The sequence below is a fragment of the Amborella trichopoda genome, chromosome 1 (genome assembly GCF_054954075.1).
Source record: "Amborella trichopoda isolate Santa Cruz 75 chromosome 1, AtrichopodaSantaCruz75HAP2 v2.0, whole genome shotgun sequence".
Classification (NCBI taxonomy): domain Eukaryota; kingdom Viridiplantae; phylum Streptophyta; class Magnoliopsida; order Amborellales; family Amborellaceae; genus Amborella; species Amborella trichopoda.
The window spans coordinates 14295041-14307289 of NC_142336.1; the positions used below are offsets into that span (position 1 = coordinate 14295041).

General features: G+C 39.0%; 1 protein-coding gene across 3 annotated transcripts in view; it reads left to right on the forward strand.

Moving 5' to 3' along the window:
- The window catches only part of LOC18444529 (SNF2 domain-containing protein / helicase domain-containing protein / F-box family protein), a 32903-nt gene that overhangs the window by 14869 nt on the left and 5785 nt on the right, over nt 1-12249 (forward strand). For all 3 annotated transcript variants that reach the window (XR_016051904.1, XM_011628894.3, XM_088861707.1), the window contains exons 2-7: nt 6654-9299; nt 9549-9762; nt 10080-10355; nt 10456-10515; nt 10771-10901; nt 11346-11460. Coding sequence is in view for 2 of the 3 variants with exons in the window: in XM_011628894.3 (XP_011627196.2) it covers nt 6654-9299; nt 9549-9762; nt 10080-10355; nt 10456-10515; nt 10771-10901; nt 11346-11460 (3442 nt within the window). In the remaining variant the exon portion in view is untranslated. The remainder of the gene's footprint in view (nt 1-6653; nt 9300-9548; nt 9763-10079; nt 10356-10455; nt 10516-10770; nt 10902-11345; nt 11461-12249) is intronic.

Sequence of the window (12249 nt, forward strand, 5' to 3'; positions counted from 1 at the left end):
GTCCTTTATTTTCATGAGCAGTCATCCACTCCCTTATAAATTCGTTTTCATTTTAGAGAAAAGAGGTTGGTTGGTGTGTGAAAATCAGAAAAATCGTACTTCTCTCTCTCTCTAAGTGCTTTTTCATAATGACTTATGATGGGTATGCTATGTTTCATGATGTCTGTTTACCTATCGTAGAGTTTGTTACAGCTTTTTGAATGCTTAAGGGAGAATTCACCTGTCTCTTTACTAGTTGTCCACAGGTTAGCGCTCCCTCGTATTATGTTAATATAGCATCTGGTGGCTCATTTCTTTTCCAACACCTACCAAATTAAATCTAAGTACTCTATCATATGCTTCTCTAAATCAATAAAGACCATGTGAAGGTCTTCTCCCTTCATCATAAACTTTTCACTTAGCTGCGTAAGTAGGAAAATAACTTTGATAGTTGACCTCCTTGGTATAGGACCAAACTAATTTTCTGATACATTAATTTTACGTCTTAGTTGATGCTCAAATTGCTTTCTCGCACAGCGTTATAGTATGGTTCATAAGTTTAACTCTCGATAGTTTGTACAATATGTCTTATTTGTTCTTTTTTTTTTGTGGGTAAGTATGTCGCATTTGTTCTTGTAAATAGATACTACAATACTTTTTCTCCATTTGTTTGGCATTTTCTTTGTTCTCAACATCTTGTTGAATAGCTTGGTAGGCCTGCATACTTCAATCTCCCCCATGCACTTCCAAACATATGTTGAGATATTCCTATCTTCATCTTTCTCAAAGTTTATTTCATTACAAATATTAGAATCTTGCGAATGTAATCGTGACCTCCGCACTCATTTGCGTCAAATGATCCTCTTAACGTTGTGTTCCCTTAATGTTCATTTTTCTTAATGAAGTTAATTGTTTTATTAAAAGGAAGAAATTGCAGTATACCATCGAGAGGCCCATAGGCCAGGCCTCTCGACAAAAAAATAGACTACCCATTAGGAGCCTTGTACAAAAAATTTGTGCGGCCAGTGATTTAAAAAGCGGACAGCCCAACGCTTAGGTGGCCACCTAGGCAGTCCAGAAGGCTTGAGCGTATTGCCCAGGCCTAGGGGCCAATCTGGGCGGTCGAACCCAGGGCAGCCACCTAGGCAGTACAGAACCTGCTTAGGCGGGCTTCCAAGGCCTACGCCTCGCCTAGGGGCGGAAAAACCATTCGATGAGGGCATTTTTCGTCTTTTTTTTTGTTTTTAAGGGCAAAAAATTAGGGTTTTAGGTTCGTTTGAAACCTAAAACTTGTTGGAGCCAAATTTAGAGAGAGAAAGCCCCCAACTGACTAGATTGTGGTGAATTTTTAAGGATCGAAGGGTTACTCAAAGTTAACAAAAATTGATCAAAACATCACCCATTGGTATTATATTTACTTTTTGATGTTTTTTGCAAAGTTATTAGGGTTTTTTTTAGAAGATTTTGAGCATTTAGAAGCATCTTTGAGGTAGAAGTTTGAAAATTGAGCAATCAAACTCAAAGTACGTGATTTTTTTTTATTGCTTGATTTATTTGCATTATTTTTTATATAGCTTCTTCAGGATCTAATAGGAGTGGTGATCCCGATTGGAAATATGGCTATAACCTAGATGCTAATGATAAAAATTGCATAAGTTGCAAATTTTGTGAAAAGGATACAAAAGGGGGCATAAACCGGTTCAAGAAACATCTTGCCGGTATCGGGGGGATGTTGCCCCATGTAAAATGATTCCTGATGCTGTTAAAGAGGAAATAAAGAAATTATTGAACATAGTGAAAATGAAAAAAGATGAGAGAATTGCCTCTATAACAGAGATTAGGTCTGAGGCTCGGGTCAATTTTGATGATGATGATAGTGATGAGGAAAGGATTGAGGAGGGATGTCAAGAGGTTGAGCAATTCATTATTAGGGGACAGGGGAAGGGGGTTGTAATTGCTTCCGGTTCTGAGACTAAGAAGCCTCGGGTTAGAGGCCCTATGGATAGTTTTTTACCTCGGCCTGACCCTGAGGTTGCAAGAGAGAAAACAAAAAAGCAAACCACCATTGAAAATAAAATCAAGAAGAAGAGAGAGATAGAGCTGCGTATTATCTTGCTACATGATTTTATGAGGCGGGCATTCTTGTCAATACCGCTTGCTTAAGCAGCTTCTATGCTGCGATAGAGGCAGTTGGCCAATTTGGCCCTGGGATGAAAGCCTCAACCCCATATGAGCTTTCAAAGCCTTTTTTAAAAAAGGCAGTGAGTGCCACAAAGGAAGCTGTAGAACTTAAGAAGGATGCATGCGCTCAGTATGGGGTTTCTATTATGATTGATGGTTGGAGTGATAGGAAGAGAAGAAGTCAGACGAATTTGCTTTGTGAATTGTCCTGCAGGGATTTTTTCTTTGAGGTCAATTGATGCCTTTGATCATATCCATGATGCCCATTACATATTTCAAGTGATAGAGAAGGGAATCAAGGAAGTTGGGGAGCATCTTGTTGTACAGGTTGTCACAAACAATGCTGCTCCTAATGTTGCTACATCTAATTTGTTTGTACATAGCTTATCCTAGAATCTTTTGGACACCATGTGCAACACATTGTATAGACCTCATGCTTGTGGCTCTTGGCGGTTTAATTGAGATATCAGGTGCAATGAAGAAGGCCAATATCCTTATTTGGATTCAACTGGGCCGCTCAGGTTCTGGGCGCTCGTTTAGGCGCTGGGCGACTTGGACCCCCCTGGCCGCCCAGGACCCGCCTAATGCTTTTTGAAACTGTGTGTGCGGCTTATAAGTTATGCCCAATTAAAAATGATATACAAGAAAATGTAAGAAGCGTAAACAATGGTCTGAAGCAAAAAATGGGACCATGACCCAGAGAATGGCAAGCAACAAGTCGCAGCTTTTATGAATCTACAGCTTGGAGCCTCGCACCCTCCTTTGCCAGTTGGTCTTCCATGGCGTTTGACGTCCTCCAGATATCCTTTCATGAGACAATTATGTCCTTGCAAATATGCATAATCTCATAAAAAATCGGGGCCCGGTACCAGACGAGGGGCAATTCCAGCTGCTCAAGAGATTATGTTTTTGGCATCGCCCTCAACAATTAGTGGTAATCCCTACAAAGGATTGAATAATTTGAGGCTCAGGAGGAGAGTCGTAGACTCCGCGAACTAAGAGTCTGCATGGCCAATATTCTTGGAAAAGGAAGTTGGAATGTTGCCGTGGTGATCTCTGAAGACCCCACCCGCTCCTGCTGGTCTTGGGTTACTGAGGGAGCATTTATCGAAATTAAGTTTGATGAGGCCTGCCGGGGGACGCAACTAGTTGTTGGCTCGTGGAACCCGGGGGGAGTGGAAGTGGAGGAGTTCTTCCCAATTATGTAGGAAAGATGCTGCCAAAATGCTGGTGAAGGTCTTCTGGTTGGATACCCAAAAGATGACCTGAGAGGTGATCTTATGGAAGAGGGCCGAAGCTTCGCACTTGACACCTCGGAAAATCCTTGAGTTTCTTTCCGTCCAAATGACGCAAATTGTTGCCGCTATGTTCCCATAGTGTTCGTTATTTAACAATTTTTTAAAACAAATTCTCCACCTTTCGTTGACCTCGACATCTTTCACCAAGATCCTTTGAAGACGTCTTTTTCACTTCTCTTGTCCCTTGTTTATTTTATAAGTTTATCATATGTTTTAAGTTTATCCTTACAATTTCTTAACTTTTTTATGAGCATTTATATATATATATTTTTAAAGTTTTGATCAATTCTATTACATTTCCAAGCTTTATGATTACTTTTAGCTAGTAGTCTTTTGAACCTCCGCACTCCACCACCAGGTTGGTTTGTTAAAAATTTTTTTCCCTCTAGTTTCTCTTAAAACTTCTTTTGCCACTCTCTTAATATAGTCGACCATCTCATTCCACATAACATTAACTTTGTACTCAAAATTTTATTTTCCTTCTTTTACCAATTTATCTTTAAGTAAGTCTATGTTCTCCTTTTTAAATTCCACCACCTAGTTCTTGCACACCTATTAGTTTCACACTTTCTCTTCTGTCTCTTTAAGCATACATCATAATAATGAGCCTATGTTATGTGGTCAAACTCTCTCTTGGGTTTTTACGTGATGGTCGATCTACCTTCTTGACTAAAAAAAAGTCTATTTAGCTTTTGTATGATCTACTTTTATAAGTTATGAAATGTTCAGTTCATTTTTAAAGTAGGTGTTTGCTATTGCTAGGTCAAAGGCCATAGAAAGGTCCAAGATTGCCTCACCTATTGCAATTTTTTCTCCAAGACCATATTCCCCATATGCCTCTTCATATCCTCTACTATCGTTTTTTAAATAATCATTGAGTCCCCTCCTTAAAAGGTCCTCTCTCCATTTGGTATTTCTTTGACTAGTCCATGCATGTCCTCCCAGAATTGCCTCTTAATTCTATCCTCTAGTCCTACCTGCGGTGCATAACCACCAATTACATTAATTATCTCCTCCCCTAGTACGAGTTTAATTAATAGGAGCCTGTCACCTCATCTCTTGGCATTAATGAATTTTATCTTTTAAATCTTTATCTATTATTATGCCTACGCCATTTCTATTATTATCTTTTCCTATATATCAAAGTTTATATCCATCAATTTTCTTATAGCTTTTTCCCCTCTCCAGTTAGTTTCCTTTAGAAAGCTATGTTAATTCTTCTATGTATCATTGCCACTAACTCTATAATCTTACCTGTTAGCGTTCCTATATTCCATTTGGCCAGACAAATCCTATTCTCTTGGACTAGCTTCTTTACGCGCTCTTGTCCATAATGACATGGGAACCCTTGCTTACTTATCACCTTAATCGGTCGTAGTTGCGACGCATTGCTTTGGGGGAACACCCTAATTAACCCTTGCTCATTTCTCATTGCACCAGAGTACTAGTGCAGCACGTCGCTTTGTGGGAATGCCCTAGCTAGCCATCGCTCATTTCTCGCTGCGCCCAGGTGGTGCAGCGAGTTGTTTAAGAGGATGCCTTAGCATGAGCATATAACATAAGTTCAAGATTAATGATAAGATGTGGCAAAGTTTTACACTGATTGCCTACCTAACGCAACACACCGCTTTACCCGGGCTTAGGACAAGTCAAAGTATAAACTCTAAAATCTAAAAATACTTTATTGGAAAAAAAGAGATAATATTATCCTATAATTGACTAGATACCAAAAACACTTTGGGCTCCAGGATAAGTTGTTGTCAATGTTAAAAAATGTGGAGGCGGCTGCCTAGGCGGTTTGGTTTTTGGGCCACTTAGGCACCTAGGCGGCCGCCTAGAGACAAAGGTGGCCTGCATCTTGGGGAAGTGCAGATCCTTGCAGATTTTTGGCCCCCCACACCTCTCCCCCTTTCATTGTATATAGAAATGACACTTTTTTATTTAATAAATAAGTTTCGCATATAATATATTGTTTAGAATGCAGAAGTTAGAAGTACATATGGTACATAAAGATTTGCGGCTTTAAACTGTAAATTAAATAGTTAAAACTCAAAAGTAACATTAAAAAAACTAAAAAAAAGGTGAAAAAACAATATTCATTTGATTTGGGGCCAATGGACTTTTTTATTGAATCGCTTTCCCAAAGATCCAAACTACATCTCAAAATGGGAAAATAATAATGCAACTAGTGAATGACATATCATTAAGTATTACAAAAAAAATAATATAAATAGCAAAGAATAACATCATAAGACATTGTGAAAAATTCAAATACATAACCTAATAAACACTATTGAAATATACCAACCTTGTTGAAGTTCAATCGATATTGGGCCAAAACCAAATGTTTTGGTTCCCAATTCTCCTCTTTTACAACCACTAAAAGCCTCAGAAGGATTGGGGATGAATATCCTTTTAATTTCGTTGACAATTCGAGGAAGTCAAAAAAAATTTCGGTCTCTCTAAAAATCTTCAAAATCTTTTTTTTTTTCAATTTTTTTCACTCTAAAATTCACTAACAATGTTTTTGGGAGCAAGAATGGTCACCAAAACCCTTTTCTCCCCTTTTTTAGGGGGTAACATGACGATTTTATCCATTGTCCAATATTTTCTTTCCGCCATTGGGCGAGGCGGCGCCTTGAAAGACCCGCCTTAAGCACGCCGACTAGTCCATGACTAGGTATTTTTGAAAAAAAGCTGCCTAGGTGGCAAGGCAGCCATTTTTTCGTTCATTGGTTCATGTTTATCAAATTGTATTAGATTATCCCTTTTACAATGTTAATTTGTTTGTTTTTTGATATCTTGTTATATCTCTTATAAATTGTATATCTTCATGTTATATGTCTTATAAATTGTATGCCTTCATTGCTTTTTGAAATGGATGACTTTAACACTGAATAATTTTTAACCACCTTATTTGAATTTGCTTCTTGTCTCTACATTTGTGCATGACTAGTTCATAACTGTGTAATATTGATATGTGGGAATCATGGATTACCATAGAACTTGGTTTAGTGATTAAATTTCGTATCAAGTTTCCATTTCATTTTCTGCTACTCTTTCATTTGAAGATAGAGATTGGCAATTAGTTCGTCGAAGTTGGAACTGCTATCTTGTGATATTACTAGCTAGAAAATTCTCCCAGTTTTCTGTAGAGCGAATACAGTAATGTTTCTTTGGAATATTTATTTGCAGCTGTAATTGGGAAGAGAGGAATACATTGCTTGAATACCCTGAAAATTATGAAAAAGTTATTCAGGGAGATGGTAACCGCATTTGGAACCCTTCTGATTGTCATGTCCTTGGATGCAAAGTCCACTGTAGTAGATCAGGTTCCAAAAAGAAAAACCCATTTGAACTTCATGAGATCTTCAAGAACTTACCTGGTCTGGGGATGGAGAAGAGGTCATATTATGCTAGAATCAGATCTGAAACTGCTCCTTTGGGTTCTGGTATATGGGATTTATCTGACGACCTCTTGACTGGTGTTTTAAGTGCTCTTAACCCAAAGGACCTCATTAAGGTTTCTGCTACATGTCGCCATCTAAGGTCCTTGGCAGTGTCAATCATGCCCTGTATGAAGCTTAGGCTTTTTCCCCATCAGCAAGAAGCAGTTAAGTGGATGTTGCAGAGAGAACGCCATGCTGAGGTTCTTCCACATCCTCTTTATATGGATTTTTCCACCGAGGATGGGTTCCATTTTTATATCAATTCAGTTTCTGGTGAGATATCTACTGGGGCTGTTCCCACTATCACAGATTTTCGGGGGGGACTGTTTTGTGATGAGCCTGGATTGGGGAAAACCATAACTGCACTCTCCCTTATCCTCAAAACCCATGGAACATTGGCTGGACCACCAAGTGGTGTGGAGGTTAAATGGTGTTCTCATAATCCCGATGAGCAATGTGGGTATTATGAACTCAGTGCAAAGAGTAACTCTACTCCATCTAAAATCACTTCGTCTTGGAAAAGGCTCTTGGGACAGAATGGGCGGAGGGGGCAAATAAGTTCTGATATGTTTTCTCCAGAAAATAAATTTGAAGAAACACCAATTAGCTCAAATTCTTCAAAATGGGCATTAGTGTTACCAACTACCCATTCTACATCATCTAGGGATTCCTTGTCCAAAGTTAGACTTTCTTTGCAGAAAACCCATTTTGTTCGGTGCACCAGAAGCTTGACCAGAGTGAAGAGAAACCTTCTGGAGACTTATGGGCAGGAATCTGGCTTAAGTCATGAAGAAGATAAGCTGGAGAAAGAGGTTCATGAAAAGCGAAGCATATTGAGTGGTCCTAAAGCTGAAACTTGGTTAAAAGAGGGTAGTTTTTCTTTTTCACCAACATCAGATAATCGGAAGAAGCCTAAGAATATTCATGGTGGGGGTTCTGAATTAAACGAGACTTGGGTTCAGTGTGATGCTTGTAGCAAGTGGCGGAAGCTCTCTAAGGACAAAAGCATACCTGATTCTAAGGTTGCCTGGTTTTGCAGTATGAACAGTGACCCATTTCACCAAAATTGCACTGACCCGGAGGAGTCTTGGGACTACAGCAAGTCCATAACATACTTACCTGGATTCCATAACAAAGAAGCACCTTCTGGAGAGGAGCAAAATGTATCATTTTTCATGGGTGTACTTAAGGAGCATTGTTCATTAATAAACAACGAAACAAAAAAGGCTTTAACCTGGCTAGCTAATCTTTCCTCTGATAAACTTTTACAGATGGAAACAACAGGAATTGCACCTCCACCATCTTTAAATATGGTTGCTGTCTCAGGAAAAGATGTCCATAATTACCGTGAAATTTTTCAAGCATTTGGCCTTACAAAAAGGGTTGAAAAGGGTGTTATTAGGTGGTTTTATCCTCGCAACCTCCATAATTTGGCATTTGATTTGGATGCTCTGAAAATTGCCTTAACCAAACCACTGGATATATTCAGGCTGTATTTGTCAAGAGCAACTTTAATTGTTGTCCCAGCAAATTTAGTGGAACACTGGAAAAACCAAATTTTTAGGCATGTTAGTCCTGGGCAATTGCGTGTTTATGTATGGACTGATAACAAGAAACCTCAAGCCCACAATCTTGCGTGGGACTATGACATTGTCATTACAACCTTTCACCGTTTAAGCATAGAATGGGGCCGGCGAAAGAGGAGTGCTTTAATGGAAGTGCATTGGCTTAGGGTTGTGTTGGATGAGGGGCACACACTTGGGGCTGGTCTAAACTTGACAAATAAATTACAAATGGCCATCTCTTTGGCTGCTTCAGCTCGGTGGTTATTAACTGGAACACCCATCCCGAACACACCCAGTAGCCAAGTTGCTCATCTTCAACCCATGTTGAAATTCCTCCATGAAGAGGCTTATGGGGATAACCAGAAGTCATGGGAATGTGGTATTCTCAGGCCATTTGAAGCAGAAATGGAGGAGGGGAGGATGAGGCTTTTGGAGCTTCTTAGGAGGTGCATGATTAGTGCCAGGAAAGCAGATTTACTAACAATCCCTCCTTGTATCAAGAAGATAACTTTCCTCCATTTCACTGAAGAGCATGCTAAGAGTTACAACGAACTGGTGGTTACAGTTCGTAGAAATATTCTAATGGCGGATTGGAATGATCCTTCTCATGTTGAGTCTCTCCTAAATCCCAAGCAATGGAAGTTCAGGAGCAATTTGATCAGGAACGTGAGGCTGTCTTGCTGTGTTGCTGGGCATATTAAAGTGACAGATGCAGGTCAAGATATCCAGGAAACGATGGATATACTGGTGCAACAAGATCTGGATCCTGATTCGGAAGAGTATGTTCTCATAAAGTACGCACTCCTGAATGGGGGTAATTGTATCAGGTGTGGATTTTAACATTTAGTTCTTTTCGCCAATCTTTTGCTCCGTATCCGAGTTTAAAAAACTCGGACCGAGCTTAAACCTGGTCAATTTGCAAGTCATTTTGCAAGTCATTTTTTCTTTGAAAAGTTTTCTGAAAAGATGCTTGCAATGTGAGAGTAATGTTTTTACCTCTGTTTTATATATTTCATCACCGTAAAGTCTTTTATGACCAGTTGTATGCAAGTGGTGAATGTTTGACTTTATTTCAGATGCAAGGAATGGTGCCGCTTGCCTGTTATCACGCCATGCATGCATTTGTTGTGCCTCGATTGTGTTGCCCTAGACAGTGAGAGGTGTACCTTTCCTGGATGTGGGCATCCATATAAGATGCAGAGTCCTGAAATACTAACCCGTCCAGAAAACCCTAATCCCAAGTGGGCTGTTCCTCAAGATCTTATTGAGTTGCAACCATCATATAAACAGGTTTTGAGGCCCTAGCATATATAATAATAAAGTGTTCTATAATCCAAGGAGTGAATCATCGCTCTCCAATAAAATGATGGTATGTGACTAGTAGAGTGTGGGACCTACTAGAGCAGTACTTGACTCCTATGGTGGGTTCCACTCTCTCCATCACCAGTCATCATTTTATAGGAGGGTGAGGCTTGCAATGGAATATGGTTTCATAGGCCCCTGAAATAATAATAGATCTTTGGTTCATTTTATTGTCTGGCTACTGAATGAAGCTTTTTTTCCCCCTCCCTTTCTAATGTATATCAATTTCTTCTGAACATGTGCAGGATAATTGGGATCCAGATTGGCAATCAACATCAAGTAGCAAAGTTGCCTATCTTGTAGAGAGTTTGAAAGCCTTGCAAGAGGCAAATAGACAGTTGGGTTATTGTCTTGATAAAAGGGATGGTCTAGGAGCAACCAGAGAGGTTCCTTTATCTTATCCAAATGATTGTTCAGATGATTTAATACATGATGAAAGCATGAATTTCAATAAAGGACTACCTGAGAAAGTGATCATATTCTCACAGTTTCTTGAGCATATACATGTCATTGAACAGCAGGTAGCTGAACAAAGTGTTTTGGAATTAATTTATGCTCCAGTTTCATGTTTTCGTCTTGCAATACTCAAAAATATTTGTCTTATCATCCTTTGTCTTACAGTTGACAGTTGCTGGAGTCAGATTTGCTGGAATGTATAGTCCAATGCATTCGAGCAACAAGGTTTGTATTATCGCCAGAGCTGTGCATAATTGTAGGATAAAATAATGATAGCGATTGGAGTGAGTGGGGCTCATCATAACAGGTTGGTGGGTCCCACTCTCTCCCACATCATTGTCCATGAGTAGGGTATTGATGACTCAATGTACTATGGATTTTCATTGTCCATTGGGATTGTAGTGGAATTCACCTTTCCAGAGTTCTTGTTCTGGATCCAAAATGTGTTTTCTGGGGCTTACCGTTGCGAATTTTTCTTAGATGAAGTCGCTGATGACTTTTCAACATGATGCAAACTGTATGGTGCTTCTAATGGATGGCAGTGCAGCCTTGGGTCTGGATTTAAGCTTTGTTACTCATGTTTTTTTGATGGAACCTATATGGGACAGAAGGTAATAATAATTCAGTAATGGAATTGTCTGTTACCATAGCTGTAATATTAAATTTAAGTTTCTATTGAGCTCTAGATTAATTGTGCCTGCCTCTTTACAGACCATAAATTGAGGTGGCTGCTAACTCTTTGATTTTCATTGCAAACTTTGTTAATATTACCTGCTTACCAGGTTTTAAAAAAGAGAAAGGGGGCAGGGGATTTGGTTTACCTTATTATAGCATTTTTAAAAAGAAAAAAAAAGAGGAATGGATCATGCATATATCCATAGAATTTCCTTTCACACATTATAACTGGGATTCTTCTTTACAATCCATGATATTACCATAATATCAAATCTTGTTCATGATTTTTTTTTCTTATTAACTTTTATGACGTTCAGTTATATTTGCAACTCCTAAGCGTCTCCTATGCTGAGCCCTTCTTTATTCTTGTATATTATCAGTATGGAGGAACAGGTTATTAGTCGTGCCCACCGCATGGGAGCAACTCGTCCCATTCATGTGGAAACATTGGCCATGTATGGTACCATTGAAGAGCAAATGCTGGAATTCTTACAGGTATACATATACTTTACATTCGTATCTTTGGTAGAGGGTTTAAGTAACATAAATTCATACTCTCCCTTTGCATATATGGTATGATGTTAACAAGAGCAGCCTGTTGGTGGTGCAAAATAACTACATCTTTTCTCATACTGGTCTACTTGGAGGAAATCCCATATAGAACTTGTCTTCTTCTCTGCTACTTTAAAATACTGACTCACATCATTGTCTACAAATATCACGAAACCAGACTGGAACTTGAGTAATTCTAGGGCCAAGATGGTCGGTCGTGTATTGAATTCCTCTTCCTCGATACTTCTTCATGCACTCTAATTAATTGTTGATGTTATGAAATTCCTTATTTGTCTCGGTCTTATTTACCTTCACTATCCTTTCTGGATTTAGTTGGGGTTCCATGTTGAAGTCTTCTATCTCCATTTCTATGTGAAGAGGCTCAATAGTCATCATGTTATTGGCTTTTCTGTCGGTGTTGTCATTCACCATTGAGTTGATGTAGTTTACATTGTTATCCATATTAGTGAGGATCATTGATTAGAAAAACTCAATCTGAGTCAAGTCGACTCACCTGCGAGCTCAACTTGGCTCGTGTATGAGTTCTATTCAGCTGAGTTTGTCTATTGTTAAAATAAACATCCCATAACTAGTACGAAAATCTGTTGTAGATTTTTTGGTATTATTTTTGGTTTCCCCTACAGCATAGAAGCTGTATGCTCCCCCTACCATCCAGTTGTCCAATTTTGATCAAGGGTGCCACTCACCTTTTGATCTTAGATCCGACGTCTC